This window comes from Ixodes scapularis, unplaced genomic scaffold, assembly GCF_016920785.2.
Source record: "Ixodes scapularis isolate PalLabHiFi unplaced genomic scaffold, ASM1692078v2 PGA_scaffold0__279_contigs__length_252992795, whole genome shotgun sequence".
NCBI classification, from domain to species: Eukaryota; Metazoa; Arthropoda; class Arachnida; order Ixodida; family Ixodidae; genus Ixodes; species Ixodes scapularis.
In genome coordinates, this window is record NW_024609835.1 from 51,091,354 (window position 1) to 51,115,175 (window position 23,822).

The window sequence follows — 23,822 nt, forward strand, 5'->3', positions numbered from 1 at the left end:
TTAAGGTGACGAAAACACAATCAGCCCTGCTGAAAGTAAAGGTCCCATCAGCCATCGGCGCTATTTTGTTATGGTTTTTATATAAGAGACATTGAATTGCGTCCATTGGACATATGGTAATTGCAACGGTCACGCAGAGTGTGGCTGGAAAATTTCGGCATGTTAAACATGGGGGAACAGCGTTAAGTTTAGTTTGCTTTCGCTATCATTGCTCTGAAAACTGGAAAGATTATACACGAGCTGATTTATGTTGAAAACTTTCAGCTCCAGATATTCTATCTCAGCTCTCCTTTATTTCTTTATTCTTATTTTTTTATTTCACCCTGTGTTAAGTTATTGATTCTTTCTTCCCAACTAAAATGCCGACACGAAGCAAAAATGAAACCACTTGCGTCGTAAACATGTTCGGAAGCTTGTCTATGTCCCGTACAAAATAATATTAAAAAATGCGGCACGGCTCATAACGTCAACTAAACGAAAGAGGGATCATAAATGACCTTGTGGATGAACACGCATGAACATCGATCAACCCAAAATACGTCAGCCTCCGTCGTTGACAAGACAAACCGAGCGAGTACATGGATGATCTCTTGTGGTCGGAGATCATGACATCGTGGCTTCAGAAGGACGCATTATACAGATACTCAGGTTTAGGCTTTCAACATAACTTGGCAAAGAGCGAAAGCAACGGTTCCCGCGAGTCCATTAGAGTCACTCAATTAATCACGTGACATCTTTCCACAGGAGCGCACTCTAGAGGTACGCTATAAAGCGCCTTCCTCTGCTGAGGGCTTGGGGCAGCAGCAGGCAGTTGCGGAGGGTCAGTTGAGCTTCACAGGGACATGGAGAAACGATCGGCTTGGTCACTGGCGTGTAGCGTCCTGCTGGGCGTACTTTGCACCGTGGGTTTTTTCTACCAGGCCAACTCTGTGATGCAGGCGTACCTGGACCACCCGTACCAATCGGTGATGACTGCAGACAAGCGCCAGGGTCTCGTCTTTCCCTCAGTCACCATCTGTACTGGCAGCTGGTGAGTCTTTTCTAAAGTCGCTCTACGTCCCTGATTGGTTCATGTGGTTATAGTTGGGCTTTGAGCGTATCCAGAACCTACATCTGAGAAGTATCGGTAAAGTGGAGATTTGGGCCAGTTGGTTCATTGCAAGCAAAAAAGCCATGGGGACCATGTTTGTTGGAAGTACGCGCCTCGAACTAGGAAGGGCATCCTTCCTTTTGATTCCGCCCACTCGAAGGTAGTGAAAAGGGGCATAGCCAGTTCGTGCCTGGGGGCTTCTCTCAGAAAGTCATGTTTGCACAGTGCGCAAGGCAGCTTCGAGGGTCAGATAGAACGCCTGCAGAGGGCTGGTTTTCCGTTGAGAGCTTTGGTTGAAGTGGCAGAAAGCTTAATCAAAAAGATTAAAGGTAGTCGGAAATCAAACAGCGATAGACCGACCACGAGGCCTGTTGTCATTTCATATATGCACAATGTAACGTACAATCTGAAAAAGGTAGCCCAGCGCTACAATGTACCGGTAGCTTTTTCAGCACCCAATAAGATGGCGCGACTTTGTCGCCAGATCAATTCACCACAGCCATCTTCAGATCCCTGCACTACCAAACATCGAAATAAGTACGTTGAATGTGCCACTGGCGTCGTCTATGAAATCCCCATGACGTGTGGGATGACATACGTGGGCCAGACGGGCAGGTGCGTTAATGATCGCACCCGAGAGCACGCTGCCTCTACAAGAACGACGCCTTCGGGGCACCTTGCAATTCATTGCAATAGATGCTCTTGCACCCCGGCCTTCAATGACACCAAGATTTCGGCTAGATACAAAGATAAATTGTCGCGGGAATTACACGATGGCGTATGCAATTAGGACCAGAGACAAGAATTGCATAAGTGACACGTCGGTATCCTTATCTACAAATGAGTTTGAATTTTTGAAACGCGGGCAGAGTAGATAGAAAAGAAAAGATTTTTTTTTATTTTTTTTGTGTGTGTTCGTGTGTGTGGCTATATAACGTGTGAATTTTTCAATAAACATCAGTTGAGAGTGCGCCTTGTCCGGTTTCCCTTCGTCTGTGTCCCTGTATTTTTTCGGCGCTTTTTTGCTTGCTGAGAAGTATCGTAGAGAAAGACGGACATTGACCATGCACCAGCGTGACTTTGCCGTCCAATCGTTCTACTTTTTTTTTAAATTTTTTAGTTAATTTGCATTGCAGATTATATGATTCAGTCAGGAGGGGAAAACGCATCTTTGAGCACACCCAGTAAAGTGTAAGCCTAAAAAAACCCATATATTATTAAAAAGAATCGAAACAAAACATTTGAGTAATTGATCAACTTTATAATACTAGCAATATATGTAGAACACTTTGCAAAATAAGCTCGCAAAGTTCTCAAGTAACCAAATAACCACAAAAAAAGAAGAGTCAACCATAAACACCAAAGCGTATTGTACTGCATATGTACAATTATATGCCCTTCATATTTTTGCATACATAATTCTTTCTATACGTTGAAGGTAAGTGATAGAAAACAAAATACAGTGATCTATTCTAGGATATCGCTCGAACAACTTGTGCGCTTGAATTTTATGATGGCCACAAGGGGATGGGGCTGACTCAGGGCTGGACTTTGCGGTGGAACAAACACATCACACAAAACACCATTTTCAGCATTAATTTGTAACCGAATGCGACCAGATATTTCTTCCGACAAAATGTTGGGGTTCCTATTATTCGCTCAATACTCTGATTTTCATTTCCAGCAGTGCCAAAGGTCTGAATTCAGATATTCTTGAGACGTATTTTTGTTCGAATCAGTTTCCAGAGCAGTGATTTCTTTCTTCTATTTCACACTTTTTTAGGATAAACAAGAATTCGAGCGGCTGTAGGGAAAACCCACGACTGTGTACAAAATATCAACAGGTAAGCAATATGTTGGTGAGACTAGAAATCATTTTGCTTTTTTTTTAAATTATATTAATTGTTTCTATACTGAAGTGCGCTGAGTACGCTTTTTGTTATATGTATTTGGTTTAGAATAATCAACCTATATTTTGATTACGCTGCTAAAATAATTTCATTATTCGGACTACCGAGTAATCAATTTCTAAGAATTGATATTACTCTCGTAGAGGCTATTTCATTTATCTCGATGGATAAAATTGCAAAAATATCACATGACTTAGAATCCGGCAATCCATACACGTTTTGAATACAGAACACAATCGTAGGCAAACCCACCTTCTCAATAATTCAGGAGAGGGCTGCTTTAGAATAACTTCATAGCTTTATGTTATGTGTTAAGTGAGTTTGTTATATTCGTTTCTGCAGAAGCAAGCTCAGTTTCACGAAATCAATATCTTTGAAACACCTTTTTTTTTTTATAACCTTTAAGTAGAAGAGTCGTGCTAGTCGCTGTAAAATTAGGTTCTACATAAGGTAATCTTGAAACGGTCCGTTTCTACGAAATGGGGACACAAAATCTCGAAAGTTTCAACTGTCGGGATGAGGGGAAAAAAAAAAAGAAGAAACAGCAACACGAAGTAGCAGCTGATAGTTCAGAGGTATAGTCCCCTTCGCCCCAACATCGCTCATGTTGTGTAAAAAAAAAAAAAAAAAAAGTGCAGGGACAGCAGAATATTACACGCGACATCACAGAGGGATATTAGCACATGTCAGCCCACTCTGAACTATGTCGGTTTTTCTTAGCAAACAAACATGTTCATAGGATACCTTTTAACCTTTTAAATCAGTATGAACCAACTCGCCCAAACACAAGTTTTAATTCATAGGATACCACTGTTTCCGAAAAATGCGCAGGACAAAAGTTTCCTCGCCCCGTTGGCAACACGACGACGGGAGTCAAACGAACCCCGTGTACGGTACGCTGACGACACTCCACTGCGGTGGCGTTGCTGACTGCACTGCGCATGCGCAGAAGCGTCGCCTCACGCGAATGTGGTTTCTGCGCACGCCCAATGCTCCCACCCGGTGTGGCCAGACGCGGGGTTGTTTGGTAAACGCAATGTTGGTTTATAGAGACGTTTCCAAGTATGGCCTATGGGTGCCGCCTTCTTGCTGCTGGTGCGGGTAGATCGTCTGATAGCCAAGCATCGTTGAGGCGTACCACAGCCTCAGCGATGCTTGGCTATCAGACGTTCTATCCTCACCGGCAGCAAAATGGCGGCGCCCATAGGCCATACTGGCAAACGTCGATAGACCAACTCATGTTGACTAACAAAGCAGAGACCGGCGCCGCGCATGCGCGATGGAGTGTCGGCAAGAAGCTCGCCGTCGCCCATAAACAAACCATTGAAATGCGACGTCGTCGGCGTCGGTGTGAGTCCCCGTGCTCTTTTTCGCGTTGGAATTGTTTATTCTACGTCTTTCAAACAACGTATGACTACTTTAGTGACCTTAGCGAAATTAACGAGGCTCGTTACACCGCGAAACTTTCCGTGAACAAGGTGTCACGCGGCGATTCATGAACATTCGTGGACACTGCAGAATGGACCGTAGCTAAGATGTCGACGTCGACACTGAGAACCGCTAGCAGAATCGGACAAAGTAGATCAGGCATAACAAGTCGGTGATGGCCACTGGTAACACTTATCAACATCTCCTTGTATCTACTGTTTACACCGAGGCTATTTAACCCAACCAACCTTCAAACTTAGAAGTCTTTTGAGGCCTTCACTTACTTCTTATCGCAATTATAAGGTCAACGTTTCGCCTACGGGCCGCTGTCGTTTGAACGAGCAGTCAACAAGAAGAAACGTTTGAGAGAGCAGACGACAGCTCGAACGATCAGGCGGCCGTTTGAACTTGGTGACGCAGCGTAGTCCGCAGGTGGTCTGTAAAACTTGGCGGTTTTCCCGCGTTCATGTTGGAACAAAACAAATAATTTTGACGACCACAAGTATCTGTGAATCCAGTCCATTTTGCTTCCTGCCCAAGCGATCGTAGTCGGACAGCGTCTGGTTTTCCTTTTTCACGGCCTGCTTGGTTCTCGGACGAACCGAACAGGCAGAAAACACATGAAAACTGACCTTCAAACCTTTCCCGACACTCTTGGTACAGCCCCAGTCGCGGTTTTTTAACGAAAAGGCAGGTTTTTGACCAGTTTCTTTCAAAGTATCACAGCAGTGCATGTCACGCATGGTGACTTCCGCCCACAGTCTGAGACCGGAAGTGCGCCCGAGGCGCCACCACGGCGCCGTGACATTACCATGGACATAATAGCCGAGCTCGTGTATACGTCTGATCACGTGCATTCGTGGTTTTTTCAAGGAAATAGTCCTCGGCGTGTTCCGGGCCCAGTACGAGCCAGCTTTGCGGTGGAAGATATCCTACGCACCGCACGAGTTGTTCGAGTGCCTCATGCGATCTACCACTCCCACGTGTGGGTCCTTCGACTGCAGAAAACAGTGAGTGGCACGCGCAAATCCGCGGTCTTTTGCTAGAACAGGAAGAATCAGGCTCGCACTGTGTGACCGTGCGATTTACGATGCAAAAAAATGGGTTGTGTGTAAGTTTATACAGCCTAGAACTTGGTCTGCCTCAACGGGCGACGAGTCTGCAGCTGTAGATGAGCATTTTAGTCAGTGCAGTACAACCGCTAGCCTGGGGTCTTTAACGTGCATCACGCAGTAGTGATACACGACCGCACGCCGGTACGATGCTCACCAAGATATTTACGATGCAAGTGTTGATCGTGACTGTTTTGAGCGCGCGTTTGTACACTCGTGTTCGAAACTAAATTCAAAATACAAATAAATGTCTTCCGTATTTAAGTATTTTATTTTTCGTCGGAAAGCATGTTTCGAATTCCGCAAAAAAACATAGTACGTGAAAAAAAAAATCGCTTTCAGGAATGTTTTGGGCATAGAATTTGAAAGCTTAAGTGCAAGGTCCAGTTTCGAGATACGCAATTTTCGTTTCGGTTTTTCCAGTGCTACGTGGGGTTTAAAAATCCAAAGCGAAATACAAATATCACATGAGGATCATATTCTCGTGATATGCCTTTCCTTCAATAAATCTGTTTGCTCCAGTACAAAACGTTTTCAATGACATCAATACATATAAGTAATCAAACCAGAAAAGAAAGTAGACGAAGAAATAAACAGCCCATATGTGGTTTGATTTTCATAGCATGACACGTGGCAGTTAATTTGATTTTTTTTTTATATTTTGTTAGTTAAAACTTAGGCCTTCACAGCGCGATTGCGCCGTGCAATATGTAGTTTTTTTAAATTAAAAATTACATTTTAGTTTTAATTATAACACGGCGAAAATACGAACCCGACACAACGGTGTTTGTGTGAATGTGAGGCAAACACCTCTTTAATTTCTTCGTAGTAAAATTTTAAAAAAAAGCATTACTAGTATTATTGTTTTTCGCCTGTGTGTCTTTTTGCGCGTATGCCACGTGATGCGGTGTTACGCCGTCACAGTCGCAGCAAAAATGCTTACAATTCTCAACTCGATCGTCATTACATTTGAGTCTCAAAGGACTGCAGAAGAAGAGGCTTCAACCTTCAATTCCCAGAAAGAAATGACGTCAACGCATCACCCAGCACCAACGTTACTAGATTAGCTCAGTTACGGAACTGCCCATAGGCGATGCTTGCCCTCCAGTCGTTCCACACGCCAACGTTTTGGGGGGAAGGATGCTAATGGTAACTGCTGTGTATTCTATAAACTGGGTGATAAGCGATCCGGTGGGTGCATAGATGACACCCCCTTTGCGCACCCCAACCAAGTGTTTAGTTGTATAGACGCTTTGCAGCAGCTGTGCATGGACGACGCCATAACTGACCTTCAGTTTTTGCTTCCTCTGATTTCGTTTATTTCACTTCATCATTACCATAGCAGGCCAGGTTATTGTCATATTAGATTCGACTGTGTCCTTTTCTAAAGCATCGGCCTTTGTAGAGGATCGGCAACTAGCGTTTCAGTTACTCGGCATCTCGGTAAGACAAGAGAAGGTCAGCAATGGCGGCTGTAATTTGGCGCGTGTGTAAAGCGTCTATATCGCGGTAAGCACAGCGACACTGCTTCCCGATAAAGTCCTTTAACACTTCTTTTACAAGTAACAACAATCAATAAAAATGGCAAAGCACATTCCGCTGGAACAAATGGCGGCATTCAGTTCAAACCTCTGCGCGTCGCCATTTGCTTCCTAAATCCTGCACCTTCACGCTATCGGCGCTTCAAAGAATGTCGCTACTTGTAGGAAGCACTGATCTAGGGACTTTACGTCCCGCTGTGCATGCTTCGGTATACATTTAGATACTCAAATATGCACATCATTCCTATGCCACATAGTGACGAATAGATCAAGCAACATTGGGCCGTCGTTATTTTTTGGGCACCGCTTCATGCGCGAACCATGTGCTCAGCTCCAAGTCCACGCCAAGGGCCGGCCTTTGGGGTGGGCGACCTGTGCAGCCGCACAGGGCGCCATTCATAGGGGGGCGCCGAAAGGGCCGCCGACTGAAAATAATATGTGTAAAGAACTTTATGATACGCAGCTCCTTCTTTTTTTGTGTTTGAGCGACCAGCATCAACTCCGGACTCCCAATGCCGATCAGTGTTGCCATCTCAAAATTCAGAAACCCGCCGCAAGAATCCCGAAAACCGCTAAATTTATAATGTTGCGCAAGAATGACTTTTAACGCATTTTATTTCCTTGATTATTTTAGAATACGCATAAATATAGCAAATATTGTAAAAGGTACTTTCCTATACTTGTTTGACTAAAAACTGGTGGCAACAGGGGGTATTAAAAAAAAAAAAAAAAGATGTCAGCGGGAAAATTGCGGGAAAACTGCGAAACTGGCTACAGTGATGCCGATCTCTTTCATTGCTGTTTTCAGTTGGTGAAAGACTGACCATTTCATTTGTCAAGATAAGACAGTGCATAGTTGCATTCGCCTTATATTGGCACGGAGATCCTGAAGTGCATTTGTTCGAATTCCAGTCGACTTTTTAAAAACTAACACCTCTGTGACGCACTGTGATACAGTACAAAGTATTCTGTCAGCTTTTGAACAACATGGGAAAGGTTTACTTTTTACTCATGAGCTTCCTGACAACAATCATTTGCAGTTTTTAGATATTAACATCACCATCAATGAACGAGTGTGTGCTGGATGTATCGACCTCGCGCGCGGAAAGAGTTACTTCCTTTTGATTCAGCTCATTCAAAGACTGTTAAGAGAGCTATTGCAGCTTCGTGCCTGGAGTCTGCACTGCTGAAGTCTTGTGACCATCAGGCGGATGCTAGTTTTAAATATCAAATTTCTAGACTGGACTTGGCTGGCTTCCCGTGTTCGGTCTTGGTTTCTGTGGCGGAGACCGCCCTACAAAAAATGAAGGGGTTGAAAAGAAAGGTCCCAACGAGGCAGAGAACAAAAATACCAGAAGTCATTCCGTACATCCACAAGGTTGCCCACAATCTGAAGAAAGTTGCAAGCAAGTACGATGTTCCCGTTGTATTCTCTGCCCCAAAGAAGTTGGCTGGGTTGTGCTCCCGCATCTCTGATGAGAAGGCAAAAGCACCGAGCACGGGAGCACGCATTATCAGTAAAAAATAAATATGGCTCGCATTTTCCAATACATTGCAACAGATGTGGCTGTGTTACGCGACTTCAGCTGATAAGGATACTACGAAGAAGCCGAGAGACGGTCGCTCGAGAGCTATTGGAAGCTTTCTTTATCAAAAAAAGTGGGACGGCATGTGTCAGCGACACTTCTATTGTTCTTCATTCTGATGAATTTCAGTTTTTGAGTGATAGGGTGAAATATTAATCAACTTTTACGTGGTGCTGCTTCGCCTGTCGTGTGTATATATGTGTTCAATTTTCCTGAATAAAACTAGTTGAAAGTTAGCGCCTGTCCTGTATACTTCTTGTCCTTGTCTTTCTGTTGAGCTATTTTTTATGTTTTACACCTGAGTACCTTAAACTCAATTGTCGTGGCACGAACATATGATTACGTAACGACTTTCTAGAGTTTTAATTGTTAATGCTCAGAGTGCACGTGTTGCTGAATGTAAACTGGGCGAATTTTCATCGGTTCGGCCACTGTCCTTTGCGTTTACTTTGACCTTCGGGGTCCGTATCACGTAATCTGGTGCTATGCCTACGGTACTGCATACACAGGTGCCACGAGCTGCTCAAAAGTATTGTGGGATCTACCGAGGTCACATAAGGAGCGTCTTCGGCTTGTAGACTATCAATTTTCTATTCCCGAGTCTCGGGTTTTTATTACTATGAATCACCACCAGGCAGCTTGTTTTCTAAGTATTATTACGATATGCATTACGGGTCAGGGTGACTGGTGTAAAATTTATATTTAGTCTGGTGGTAAAAATTTCAGTGATATGCCACTTCCTTGAGAGAAACCATCGGGAGCACAGTACAGAAAACAAAAATTTTAACAAGATGCCGAATCCAGGAAGAGCGCAGATGCCCTGAAAAAGTGTGTGAAAGTACACGAGGGCCCTTCAAGTTCCGGTGAACCAGCAGAAGGAGAAACATTGCACGAAACGACCTCGACGAGCGATGATTATTTCCATACAAAGGAAAGTGAGACACCGCAGCAATATCCCGACGACGCCGAGTGCTCCACTGCCAGAGTAGTCTGTGACACTAAACAAGATGGTGATGACACATCGAAAGAGATAAAGGCCGCCAGCGACGAACTGTCGGATCCTGCATTGTGGCAAGCTGACAGCAGAAATCCGGGACGCCATAGTCAGCCAAGAGCCTGCGAATATAGAGTAGCGTCGTTCGTTTTTAGGACGTGGTTGTCGACTGACAACGACAAAATCGCGACCATTCGCACTGGGTCACTCTGGCATATTTACTAACAACGTGATGTTGGATGCAAAAATAGGGGAGGGGGGGGGGGGGGGGGGCGCCATGGCCGTAGTTTGCCCAGGGCGCTTGCGGCGCTAAGCCCGGCCCTGTCCACGCCGAACACTGGCGCAGCACTGGTATGCAAGACGTGCACTAATTGTATGGCCCAACAAAGGCGGACTCCGATAATTGACGCAGCCGCTACTAGATGACGAAGCACTTTTGAAAAAAAGGTCGTTACGGCTAGAAGTAAGCATTCCCCTCTCGTTGACTCCTCTCCGTCGGTTCGTCGCTTGCAGCATTAGGATCACATATCTGAGGCTGCCCATCCAGCTCTGCTACACTCTGGACAGCACCCGCTACGGCGCTCCGGAGACCGAGTTGGGAAAGTGCGACACTCCGTGGCTGTACGGTGAGACCCTGTTCACACGCGGTCCCCCTTCGGAAGGGTAATGGTCTTGAAGCCTGGCCACCAATCAGGGTTCAGATGAAGGGATCTATAAATATTTAACCGTGTTAGAATTAAGAAGTTTATATTCCGCCGATCGTGGTTAGAATTGTGGAGTCTATATATTGCCCCGAATGACAAGGGATGAGGCGACGAAAACTGAAGCAAAGTAAACGTTTAATGGGGCGAACTTGTGCCCAAAACAAAATAGAAAAAGGTTAGCGTCGCAGGCGGCAAAACAGCAGGATCGAATGATGGGGCGAGACATGCGGATCGCCACGCGGAGCCCCTCGTGTACACGCGTTGGCTTATAGAACAGTCGGCCTAGAAGGTTCGGCGACTAGAACATTCGGGCCTCGAACAAGCAACAGAGTTCTAGAATTTACCAGAACATGGAACTGAAAGAATAGATAGAAGACGCGTAACTCCCAGGGCAGGTTTTCTCGAAGCGATGGTAAACCCATTTTGGTAAACCGCGGTGCCTAGGTAGGAAAAAGTACCTAGGTACTGTAATAAACGGCTGGATATAGAACAACCATAATTATTTATGATTGGGCAGTAAGATGCGCCATCTATGGGTGAAACAAGCCAGTCGTTTTGTTTATCCTCTTTTTCCTCTGGTTGTTATCGATCTAGTATGGTATTTTAAGTCAAAATATAGTAATGTTATACTTGAAGAGCACTTCATTTGCTTCAGATGGTACGAAGAAATGTTTGCTACTATGCTAGAATTTGTCGACAAATATTCGAAAATGTAAGAAACATTTCCTTCAATATGTTTCGCCACATACAACGCACAACTTTCCCGTGTGCCTTCTAGTCTGGCAACGCCGGTGCTGTAGTCTCGTTTTTGTTCCTTGCGACGCATGTTTCTGCGATTCCTGCTGATCTAAACTGTTTGCCCCCTCTTCCGTTTGCCCAACCGATCCACCGGGGACGAGAAGCTAAGCTTCTCGTCACCGTTGAATTGCTGGCCACCGGGGATATGTAGAAACCTCGATGGTGTCGGCATACTGTCGGCGCACTGCGAACAAAAAAAACAGTACAATGTCCCAGCTGTTCACCGGGAATGAAGACTTTATCGAGGATAACCCCCTTTTTCTGCAAAGGAATCGCTACTCACGAGTTGGCGTGCATAGTGTAACAAATTAAACGTGTTAGTATAAATATATACCAACACTCGTTCGCAAAACATTTTTTTTACTCACCATAAAAACACTTGCAAGGATTAAGCACCGTCATATGTCTTGGATCCCGGACTGCTGAAGAGTGATGCTTTCGCGAAATGCTGCCGTCGGTAGTTTAGTAGTCCCTCAGAACTACCGCTTTGCTTGACGTGCTAATAAGCTGATGGTGCGTCATTAATATAACAGCCGGATCGAAATGAATGTTCAGCAGAACCAAGCAGAACTATTAACCCTAATTTAGCGACGTCGCGGCCATTTTGCTTGTAGGTACTGCTCCTCCCTCGGCGCCCCTGATCTTCCAGTCACGTGACCTAAAATTCCCTCTTCTAGGGACAATAGTTAACTTTAAACCACGGTTCGCGTTCGAGAAAACGGGCCCAGGATTCGAACCCTGGGCCTCCGCAAGAAAGTCAAGCGCGGTATTCACTCGGCCACGCACTCGATCGCCTGCCGACCCCCGTGGCAATATCTTGCAAACATGGGGTTAGATATCGAGTTTTTCAGATGGTTCGAAATCATTATCGAAGAAATCGGGCCTGAAATCTACGTAAGACGCTATTATTCAGGTCGAAGCCGGGTGTGGGCAGTGGTGCATCTGTTCTATAAAAAAGTACAGAAGAAAAAAAAAAAAAAAGAAGAAACCTGCCTCACTAGAAATTTACAAATGAACAGCTAATTTATTTTATAAATTCGTTGAATTTAGGCATTTTTAAAGTCGAAGCGAAAAGCAAGAACTTTGTATCTACATCTGGCGCGGCACCTGCGCGGTAAATTACAGCGGTTTCGGAATTTATCAGAGGTGCGCGAATATAAAAATTTTGATCGCGAATGGATCAATAATATTAAAACTAGAGTGCAAATCAAATTCGAATATTTTTGAGTGCTAATATTTTACATTTTATAAAAATTGAGCGTGGAAACTAAAAAAAAAGGAAGTCGTGGCTGGAAATTTCTTCTAAGAAAGCGTACCTATGAAAATAAAGAGTTGTGTTACATGAAAAGCATTTCACATATATGCATTCAAAAAGAAAAAAAGGAAAAGGTCTGGATGAGATGAGATAGGTAAACCTAATGTAGCATATGGCAAGCAAAGCCACGACTCTTTCATTTGTTTGAATGTAGCTTGAGGAGTTTCGTTTCTTCGCCACTGTTTTAAATCAGGGGTCGAACAATGATTATAACCAAAGAAGGTTGATCCACAGTGGTGAGCGAAATTTCTGATGCTATGTAACGAACCGAAATTGGTTCTGTGGTTGGTCAAACAACAATTCATATCAGCCGTTTCTCCTAGCACATCGGACCAGAGCCTCCCCGACGCACTCCCCTTGTTGCGAACGGTAAAGCTTGATGCCAAAGCGCTGGTCTCGACTGAAGGGTGACGCGAAAAATAGGAGAATTCTCAAAACATTATCGTAATTTTCAGAAAATACACACAGACACACACACACACACACACACAGCAACACGCGCACGCGCACGCGCACTCGCACGCGCACGCGCACGCACGCACACACACAGTCACACTCACACAAAAATACTTTGAGCGGTAGAAGTGTCTTGCTTTTCGAATCGAATAGAGAGCACTATTTGAGAGTTACTCAAAGTTTCAAATATTTGCACATCTCTATAGTCCGTTGCAACTTCAGAAGGTAGAGCGAAAGAAAGGAAGGCCGGGGAGGAGGAAGCAGGCGGAACGCTGGAGAGAGGAGGAGGTTCCCCCTCTCTGCAGCGTTCCGCCTGCTTCCTCCTCCCCGGCCGTCCTTTCTCTCGCCTTACCTTCTTGAGTTGCAACGGACTATATACTTATATGCTTGAAAGGGATACTGAATCGAAACTTAAAATATATACAAAAAGCATCAAGAACTCAGTCAAGTAGGATGTTCTAAACCTCTAATTAATAATCACATGGTTGTATCTTAAGCTGATGGCTCTATTTTTTATTCTAAATGCCTGGATTTTGGCGAGCGCTTCTAAGTCAGCCATCGAGAGTGCGATGCATCTCGGCAGATCCGGCGCGGCCTTGGCGTCATCATGTCATGCAGGGCCAAGCGTACCGTAGTTATATGAGCTTTGCCACCTAGGGCGTCAAGACGTTACAATCTCGCTAGTCGGTAGTACCCGAGGACTGTAACATATCGAGGAGCTGGCGGAGCTGCCTCGTGTGTGTGATGGCCGACCAACACGACGAGAGCGGTGGGTATGATGACATTAATGAGGACGAAGACGCTGCCACATCACCAGTGGTCATGATGGCCAAGAAGCGGTTCGGTCTAAAGTCGCTTAGCATGACCCGTCTGCCTTACCTTTGTCGTCCGCCACAGGCAACAAAGCTTATCCACGAAACAATCTTACGACAAAAAAGGTGCTTACGAAAAACCAAAGAACAAATCTGTATTTATGAAGCGAAATTATCGTAAGTTTTGCGTAACTTATGATGAAATTCTACGAAATCTCTAGAGGTGTACGCACTTTTAGAGCGCAGCTCTTAGGCGCCCGTTTCCGGCTTGAGCGGCGTCGCCGTCGGCGTTGGCGTAACCGCGCGCGTTTACATTTCCCCGCTAACTTTAGCGGGGAAACGTCTCATAATTAACACAACGCGCGCGGTTATGCCGACGGCAGCGCCGAAGCCGACGGTGAGGTCAATTTTTTTATTAACAAAAGAACGGCAAAGCGACCTTTTTTTGTTATTTAAAAAAAAAATTTATTTAATCATAAAGGAGGGTGTTGTTGAGTGGAACACACTTCCCTTTCTTCAGGGAGTAAAAGGGATGTAGGCAGGAGTATAGCTAGTCGAAGAGCGTTTGGTTTGGGCCGATGGAAGAAAGAATAAACATGTATAAGACGAAGACGACACAGTCACGTGTTGCAACTATAACATCGGACATAAAGGGATTCCAAAAGCGAGCAACAGATTTTTTCTTCAACATTGGTTAGGAAAGAGTGTTAGGGTTTATTGCGGGAAGCGACATTGCTTTCGCGGAGGTAACTTGTTTCAACCACTACTTCAAATAAATATTGCCCGTATCAAACCTTTTTACATGGAGGTATATTCCTTGGGCTTGGAGATCATATGCTTAAAAAACCTCTGACACGCCAAAAAAAAATTATTAATGCCAGGCGTTGAAATGGCATATCAGGACATTACAATAAAATTGTTTCACAATAGTGTTGCGTAGTTTTTTTTTTATAAACAATAGAAATACGAAGCCCAATTCAAAGTTCCCGACAGTGCACTGTGACGTAACAGTGTACCGCAAGGTGTCAGGGCGGTCAGAAGGGAGGCATCGACCTACGTCACTAAAAGTGGGTTCGCCGGAAGTCACGTGAGTTTCACTCCTCGTGCTCTTCGCGACCGTGCATAACACTTTTTTTATTTTTTTTATTCTGCTTTTCGTACGAGCGATCGTAGTTAACGAAGTTTCAGTTCCACTAGCTCTTTATCGCTGCACCGTTGGTAGCCTCGAGGTCGCCTGCCTGCAGAGACCTAAGCAGAATATTCCTTCTTCTTCCTCTCTTGAATAACTACAAACGAAGAAAAGAAAAAGAACTTTGCGTAGATTCAATTCGTATGCTCTCAAGGAAGGCAGAGGCAAAGAAAAAAACAGAACAAAGCAAAAACGCGCCAACGCCTATTGGTTGACGTGACTATGACATAATTAGCTGTTCCGTATTGGGCTCTGACTCCTTTGTTGTCCCCACCCTCGGTGTTTACTCAACACAAGGCCTGCGCACATGCCAACAGGCCTTATGGGCATGTCCATGTCATCTTCTGCAATAGAGCGCAGGGCACAGTTTAATGTAAAAAATACTAACAATCGACGAAGCGACGTTAAGTGCCAGATCTATCCTCAGAGAATGCGAGCTTGACCCACTTCGGCTTTCGTGCTGAGCTGGGACCGTGCATGCTGCATTGTTCATGCAGGCCAGGGTGAAAACAAAAGAGCTCTTCCTCCCCCTCACCGGAGAACACGAACTCCAGCCGAACGCTGACGCCGCGTTCGGTTATGTCGGCCGAGCGCTGAATCGTTGTACTTGTTGTCCCTAGGTTGTCCCCATCCGTGTAGTTCTAAAGTTAACCGCTTGGGGCGTCACTGTCGCTCCTCCTCCCCAATAGCGGCTGCAACCTTTTTATTTTTTATTTTGTTTGATTTATTTAAGGGAAGTGTATACGTTAGATTCAATGACATTAATTACATTTTCTCCCTCTCGCGACGCGCAGAGCTGGAAGCCAAGATGATCGTGGATCCGGCGCAAACTCTGCGGCTCATGCACACGGTGCCGTTCCCGGTGTTCGTGCAGCCGCCGGGGCACTGCGTGCCCGAGCGCGTGGCGCCCGTGGCCCTGGAGCCGAACCAGATCTACCACATCGCCGTCAAACAGGCAAACCTCGCTCACGGAGTGTCTAGGGCCGGCCCTGTAGGGATGGGCGCCATCGAAAGGGGAGCGGCGCCGCTTCGCCCTTTGAATTTTTAATGCGAAAGACTAAACTGTCCCATGGAGCGAACCGGAGTTATCAGCTTTCGAAGCCGCGCCAAACGGCACCTAAATTCCCCTGTCCGATGGTGCGAAGCCTGTAGTCTGTATTTTCTGCTCCGATTTATTTGAACACGGCGCCCGATATGATGCTATGCGGAGCCTCAAGTTCGTCTGCTTCTTGCACGGGAGTTTCGATGATGTCAGAACGCCAAACTCTTATTGGCTGATTGAAAAAAAAAATAGTGGGTAGACCTCAATCAAAGCCAATCAGAGCTCGGTGTCGTTCTGACGTCACCGCAACTCCTGGGCAAGAAGCAGCCGACTTGCTCTCCGCATATGCTTGGTCGCCGTTCGTTTTTGTAATCCGGTTCTCGTCTGACAAAACACTCGTGTAGGGCCACTACTCACACGTTTACTGGCAACGTGCTGTCGTACCTAGAATATACGGGCGTATAAAAAAAAAGGGGGGGGGGGGGAAGGGGGGTGCACGACCGGAGGGCGCCTGAGGGTGGAAAGCTGACCCTGCAGCTCCGGAGTATTTACGTACCTGCGTGTAACTCGCCGTAGCAATCTGGGGACTGGGAGATTAAATTGAAAACAAGCTCGTGTAGTTTGCATTTGCAATGTATGCCCCCGAAATGGGATAAGCGAAATTCTCCTGCACTCTGTGAATTATATTTTTGTCCTTGAGATCTTTTCTTAGTTCAGTACTCGTCATTTTTTGTGTCTCTTTTATATATTTACGAGTGAAAGGAATACGACGGGCGTTATTGCCGCGGTATTTCCGGCGCTTTCTGAAGGAAACTTATACTTTTGAGTTAATGATAAATAGAGGCCAGAGACTTTAGAGCACTGCAGAAAACTGAACGTTCTTCGTGAAATAGGATGCAGAAGGCGGGCGTGAAAATTCCACAATGCAGACAGTAATGAATGCGTACATGGCGAGGCTTTTGAGCGTCAATTGTTCAGTTGATTGCCCCTTTCTCGTTCCTAGCAAGTCAAATACAGACTGCCTGCTCCTTACCCGTCTGACTGCAAGGATTACCTCTACGAGGGACCTCGAGATGAATTTTATGGTTTTCCATCAAAAGAGGTGAGTCGTGCCGGGCGCACCAGCTGGTGACCTTTAGTGATTAAATATGCAAGTGTCAAAGGTACAGAGCGCGACGGCAAATAAACAATCGCCGGTTTTCTTTTTACGGCTACAAGTCTACCAACAAAATTACTAATGCACTGGAATGCACATACGTGTGGGAGATTTTATTTGAAAAAAGGTGCAGTTTTACGCTACCCAATTATAAGAAAAATAAGCAAAAGCGTCACGCATTTGCGGGGCGGCCATGGTGTGGTTTAGACTGAAGCATGACTGATTCAGATTGCTCTTGCGGGAAACAGGTGACTCGTACTCAATGTCGCAGTTGCAAAATCGCACCATGTGAATCAGGCATAACCGTGCCGCGCGGAGTACCCATCATCCTGAATCCCCAACACAAGTAATCAGCCTGTGAACTGTCTCCACGTTGAGTGCCTATATCAGGTCAAAGTTTCATAATAATTGGGTTCCGGGTATGTGTGGACAGCTGAATGCTAGCCTGCCCCAATAGGCGTTTTTATGTCTCCGCTAGATAGACTAACAATCTCGCCTGTGCAGCATACGACTGCTATGCTTGGTGTGCATGACGCAATAGTGAATTTACTAACGCACGCGGGTATGATGTTAATCCAGCTCAAACCGGGAGAGGTGGGGATTGAGCCCAGGAGGGTTCCAGCTGCTGCACGAGCTCCATGTGCTTCGAGCTTTGGTGCTTTAATACAATCCGCCACCGGTCCCCCAGTTTTGCTATCCATTTTTTTCCTTCTTTATTTCATGAAAGGAAGGAACATTCATGTCGTTTTATAAATGCTGTACAAACCTCTGGTAGAAGGGTAACCGGACAAAAGCTAACCGGACAAAAGCTCACTGGACAAAATCTCACCGGACAAAAGCTCACCCGTTTTTTCACAGACCCGGACAAGAGCTCACCTCACTTTTTCGCTACCCGGGCGAAACACGGGCTGAAATAAAATGCGGACGCGATGGACATTGCACCATTTTTAGGTGAACTTGTACCATATCCCACGCAAGGGTTTATTACGGTTGATCGAATGCCATTTCGTCGAAATATCTTTTAGAGAACGGGCACGTTTTATTGAAGCACGGTTTAGAGAAAGCAGAGCCTCAGTTTAGAGATATGCTGTTTATCGAAAAGGGGACGCTATTTCACTGGTGCGCGTGTTAACCTAACCCACTGGCTGCGCTCCCGCCGCTTCGCGGAGGCAGTCTGCGGCGGCTCATTACAAAAATGTTAACTCACCTGACTTATCAGTACACGCCGCATCGCGGTGGCCGGATTCGCTAAAAGGAGGCTCATCGCCTTTTTCTCTAAACTTCGTTTCTCTATTTCATAAAACATGAAATTTTCTCCTGGTGAGCTTTTGTCCGGGTCTGTTAAAAAATGGGTGAGCTTTTGTCCGGTGAGCTTTTGTCCGGTGAGCTTCTGTCCGGTGAGCTTCTGTCCGGTGAGTTTTTGTCCGGTGAGCTTTTGTCCGGGATTCGGTAGAAGACAGGGTTAATAAAGAACAGAACTGGTTCACATTACACATGATTCGATCCGGAGTCGACGGGCGACAAAGGAGACAAGGGACAAACAGGCACGTCTCAAGAGACGCGTGTGTCGTCCGTCGTCCTCGGTCACAATCATGTGTAACAAATCTATGCACGGTTTTGCTGTCCTTGACAAAGTGCAGTTAGCCTCGCTGAGTTCGAGGGCCCGAGTGACTGACTGAAGGTGAACCTTTTATCGCGTATATTGTCGCGTATTTGGGACGTTAATTGCATCGTCGTATCTCTATAGTTGATCTCCATAGACAAAACTAACGGATCCCGTGTTTTGTTTTACCCAGTCATGTACCCAAGAGTGCATCATGCAAGAAGAAATGAACCACTGTGCGTGCGTTCTTACGGATCACGAGTATTCAGTGACCTTTGTGGGACCTTTGTGTTCTATTATTGAAGGCGGTATGTTTGTCCCGCGAACTTTTCGAAACTTTCTCACTTACCCTGATCAATAAAAAGGCTACCTCAAAGTACTTGTGGATATTATATTAGCCTAAAACTCTTTTCTTTATGATGTTAAATTACCGTGTTACGTAAAAAACCGACAACACAGGTTGTATAAGAAAGTTGATAACATTATGTCACAAATATTGACGATGAGTCAAGCAGCTGGGGTCGGATATTTCGACGTAAATTCTGCTTGTGAAACCAATAACCCAACTGCCCGATCATACGCCACTACCCGGCACACATTGTTATTATTATTATTATGAGTGTCAGGGAGAAAAATGTCTAGATCCCGTAATGCAAAGCACAACTTCAAGCTTTGCACTTCAAAGAAATGTAGACATGCTTTTTGGATGAAATTAACATACCTCAAGTTCAATGTACTGACGCACTAAAAAGGTATTTTTAGTAGCATTATGACTGTAGAACATATACTATGGTAAAAACTGACTAGCTGCAAGAAAGTGGTTTCAGCTGAGTTTTGAATTTAGACCTATGCATTTATCAAACCGTGCTGGGCGTTTACAAAAGCGGTTGGCGAAGGCTGAAGGTTTGGAAATGTTCCATGATAGTCAAATCGGGAATAATCGCGGGAGGAAATCACCAGAAAAGGAAAGTTGTATTTAGATTACGAGCTATAGTTTACGGAACATTGTACAGTGGCCCAATTTTTTAATAATATCAAGCGAGCGTCGACCGCCGGGACGGTCAGCGCTGTCCCGGCGGCCCTTTCTGGTGGGAGCGTCCACTGCTAGGCTATTCCGGTGACCGCACACAGTCCCTGCTCCGTAGCAAAAGAGGACAGGGCGCTCGGAATGTCGAAGTGCATCGCCGATACGTCCCTCCCTGCTCTTGAAATGCGTTCAAAATCCTATTGACGTTAGTCTGTGTAACCCCGGCTTTGCGTCATGCCGCCCATTGACATTCTCACAATGCGTTCCCACGTTTTTATGGGCCCTCGAGGAGGCATAAACATGTGCGCGTGCCCGCTGGCCAAAGAAAACTGTGGCTACCCGGCTACACAGGCTAGATGACGACAGCAACAGCGCAGTTGATAATACAAAACACCAAGCCCAAGCGGAAACCCAGTCTATACTCCGTTTCACTTTGTGTTGTACCGCAGCAGACGAGTTATCTTGGCCAGTCGCTCGCTAAACGTGTGTCACGTGGCCTTCCCGTTTGGTACAACTGCACAGGGAAGCACGATGTCACGTGTCAGGGTCAAAGCACTGGATTAGTTTTGATGCCTCGTAGCATTGTCTGCGGTATATAGTTTAATGCATCGTTGCATCCAGTTTGTCGCGTCACCGTGTTTTTCATTTTTGTTGGTGTTCACAAAAATAAACGCAAATATGAAATGAACAAGAAAGAAAAGTAAATTAATTTGAGATGACACGCAGTTTATGCCACGCCTGAGCAGTATCACGCAAGCAAGCGCTGTTCAGATCTTTGCTTAAAGGCTATGCCAGCAGAAAATGAACAGGGGCTGTGTGCGTTCCACGGAATAGCCTAGCAGACAACGCTCGCAACAGAAAGAGCTTTGTGCGCACGCGCTTAATTTCTCCCGTGAAGCCGCAATTTTCCGCGGCACAGCGCTGGCCGTCCCGGCGGTTGACGGTCGCTTGATATTATTAAAAAATTGGGCCATTGTACATTTAACTTCAATTAATAAAACGTGATTCATGTGTTTGCAACTGTTATTATTTAGCTTTATGTTCTAACAATGACTGTCTTATATCGCGCGTTTATTTCTGTTCCATATTAATATTTACATTTTTTTTTTGTAATCGATCTTTTATGTTCATAAATCACCTATGAGTTGAGAATGACATACACGAACATTTCTTTCCAGCCAAATGTTGGGACACAGTATTTGAGAACAAGATACTCGAAAAATGCATGGATCGCTGTAAAGCAGCCTGCAAGTAAGGATCGCACCGTAGACACATTTGACAACAAGCGAACGCACTGCATGAATGTGCCCGATGGGGATCATATTGCGGTGCGCTTCACCGAGAAAAACGAGACAAATAAATTGACTGTCTCTTTGGCACTTTCGAAAGGCGGTATAGTGCACTTCATTCACTGGGCCTCACCGCGCTCCTCCTTTTGCGGGCGAAGTGAGGAGGCCATTGAAGGGCACACTGCGAAGGTTTCGTGGATATACGAAGCCGCCACATTGTCACGTAGTGACATCACGTCACTACGTGCCAGTGTCACGTGACGTAGAGCCACGATGTAACGTCATGGTGTAACCTGACGTCACGGATATCACGACGTTATGTCAGGTGGCGTCACTGCTTTGTAATCTCATGGTGCCAGGCGACGTCATGGTATCACGTGACATCGGGTCACGTGACAACACGGTGCCACGTAACGCCATGGTGTCATGTGACCACGTGACGTCACTTGAGGTCGCGTCACGTAGCAGCATAACATCAGATTCACTTGACGTCACGTGCGTGAGACTGCGCACGTCAGCGAAGCTATATCTACGGACACGAGATCGCCAAGAGCTAGCCCTAGATATGCTATGTATTGCAGCTGTAAGCACGGGGTTCGAACCCGGACAGCCCAACCTTCGCTGCTCTTCTGGAACCTTCCAGTAGAGTCTGGGAGCATCGCGTGATGTACTGCCCAGAAAGTTACCACAGCATGATTTGAATAGAAGGAACCGTAGCTGGTAAAACGCGCGACCGTCGCCCTCGCAGAATGAGTTCCCTTACATTTTAGTTCAATCCACAAGTTCGCCTTCTTACATACTCGTTTGAAGGTTCACACAAATATGCCGTCTTTACTTTTCTGCACTATTTCAAACACAACTCAAAGCACAAAAAAGAAAAAAAAAAAGCACGTTCGAAACGAATTTGCATTTTTTGTCTGTATAGACATATCTTGAGTATCAGTGACGTAAATATTGATATAAGGGTCACACGACAGCATCTGCGTTTTATATATTTTTTTGTAAATCTTTGCTTTTGCGTCTTTGACATATTTTCGTGTACCTTTAAAATTAGATTGCTTTTCTAGTACGATTGTCATAAACAATATGGTTAACTTTCATTTTAACTAAGATTGCTTTATTGTGTAATCAAGTTGTAAACTTTCATCACGTTTCCTCAGATAAGATATCAAACGTAAGTTCTTCAACAGGCGGAGGTAATTTTCACCAGTCGATGAACTTTTTGAACAAAACTTCCGAGTTCACGAGTATATATCACTGGCGATCCACATTGCAGAAAGGATTGGGTCTGAAATTGTAGTTACATACTGTTCAAATTTCGATTTACTACATCGTTGATAGGTGCTTTTTGTCGATATTGTTCCGTCTGGTTGTGTATACGTATATTATAAATAAAATAAACAAAAAAACCTCGTGCTAATAAAATATAAATTCTAGGACTGCGATCGATAAATTATAATTTAGATGTAAAATGAACATCGCCAACTTTGTGGGACATAAACGCCTCGGCGCACGCACTAAAATTAAAATTTCAGCTGAACAACAACAAACATCGCAATGTTCCCCGGTAATATTTTAGGTGACACTTAGAGACTATCAATAAGCAGTAATTAAACATTTAGAAACGTATGGTTTTTATTCCACGTCTCTATTTGTTTTTTTGGCTACATTCACAAAATGTTTAATTTCTGTTTTTCTTGACGAAATGTCGTAATGTTCTCAAGGTCTGTACTTGCCTGGGCATCATAGTACACAAATCAATCAGAATTTTGATATTTGATTAAAAAGCTTTTTATTCTACGGGATGTACCAGAAAATTGGTCATAACTAGAGAGAATTATGCTTTTTAGTGTATAATATTCAAGTTACGATCACATAACTCTCACCTTAAACATGCTGCTTTTGTTTCTCCTCCTGTAACGTAAATTTTCTTGCTTCAAATACTACAACATCTAAACACGTTATACTCGCTGACGAGGTGAGAAGGGCAGGGAGGAACTTCGCGAGCTTCTTACCTTTGAGAACGCTTCGGCGTTTCGTGCACCTCCAGCGCGCAGCCAAAGCACGGCCGAAGGCTAGGGGAGCACGCTGGAGGTCGGAAGGTTCGAAAGACACATCCCGCAGTTCTGATTCTGTCAGTGCTGACTCAAATATAAATGCTGCACATTGTGGACACATAAAGTTGTAACCTAGTGAGGTAACCATTCAATTCAATTTAATTTCAGACGCGTTCGATACAAACAAACAAACAAACAAAGTGCTAAATTTGAAACCGTGATATTTGAGGTACAACAGACGAGTGCTGTTGTCTCGTTTCTGCGTGTATATGATTTAGTTCTTGGTGGCTCGCGTTTTCTTCCTTCGCATACCTGACAAACAATTTAAGTCTCAAACATGGACGCAGCACAATATTGCGTCTAAACGCTTAATTTTTGAGAACTACCGCCGCAACCTTGCTCCAGTTCCGATGTGATTACAATGCCGCGTTTCCGATGTGATAACCATGCTGCGTTTCTCTCAGGGACATCACGTACGACAGCCATGTAACGTCCATTCAGAACGTGCAGGTGAGTTCGGAGAACGAGCTCCACGAATTCCACCATCAGTCATTAACTGGCTTCTGGGTGGTATGTTCCAGAAGCTAAACGGATCTAACGAGTAAGTATGATGTCTGCCAAGGTATACGGGAACGTTTGAGAAGTAGTGAGCCTGCCGGGGAATGAGCTGGCGCATTAGAACGAAGTTTGGTCAGTTTCTGGCTCAACCCTCT

The 23,822-nt window shown here is 45.0% G+C and overlaps 1 protein-coding gene across 1 annotated transcript; it reads left to right on the forward strand.

Annotated features, from left to right (window-relative positions):
* Positions 1-842: 842 nt before the first annotated feature.
* On the forward strand, positions 843-16,633 carry LOC121836727. The gene is made up of 6 exons (XM_042291824.1): positions 843-1,030; positions 2,874-2,934; positions 5,302-5,438; positions 10,175-10,287; positions 15,730-15,890; positions 16,598-16,633. Exons 1-6 carry the CDS (start codon positions 843-845, stop codon positions 16,631-16,633), a joined length of 696 nt encoding a protein of 231 aa, XP_042147758.1.
* Positions 16,634-23,822: the final 7,189 nt, after the last annotated feature.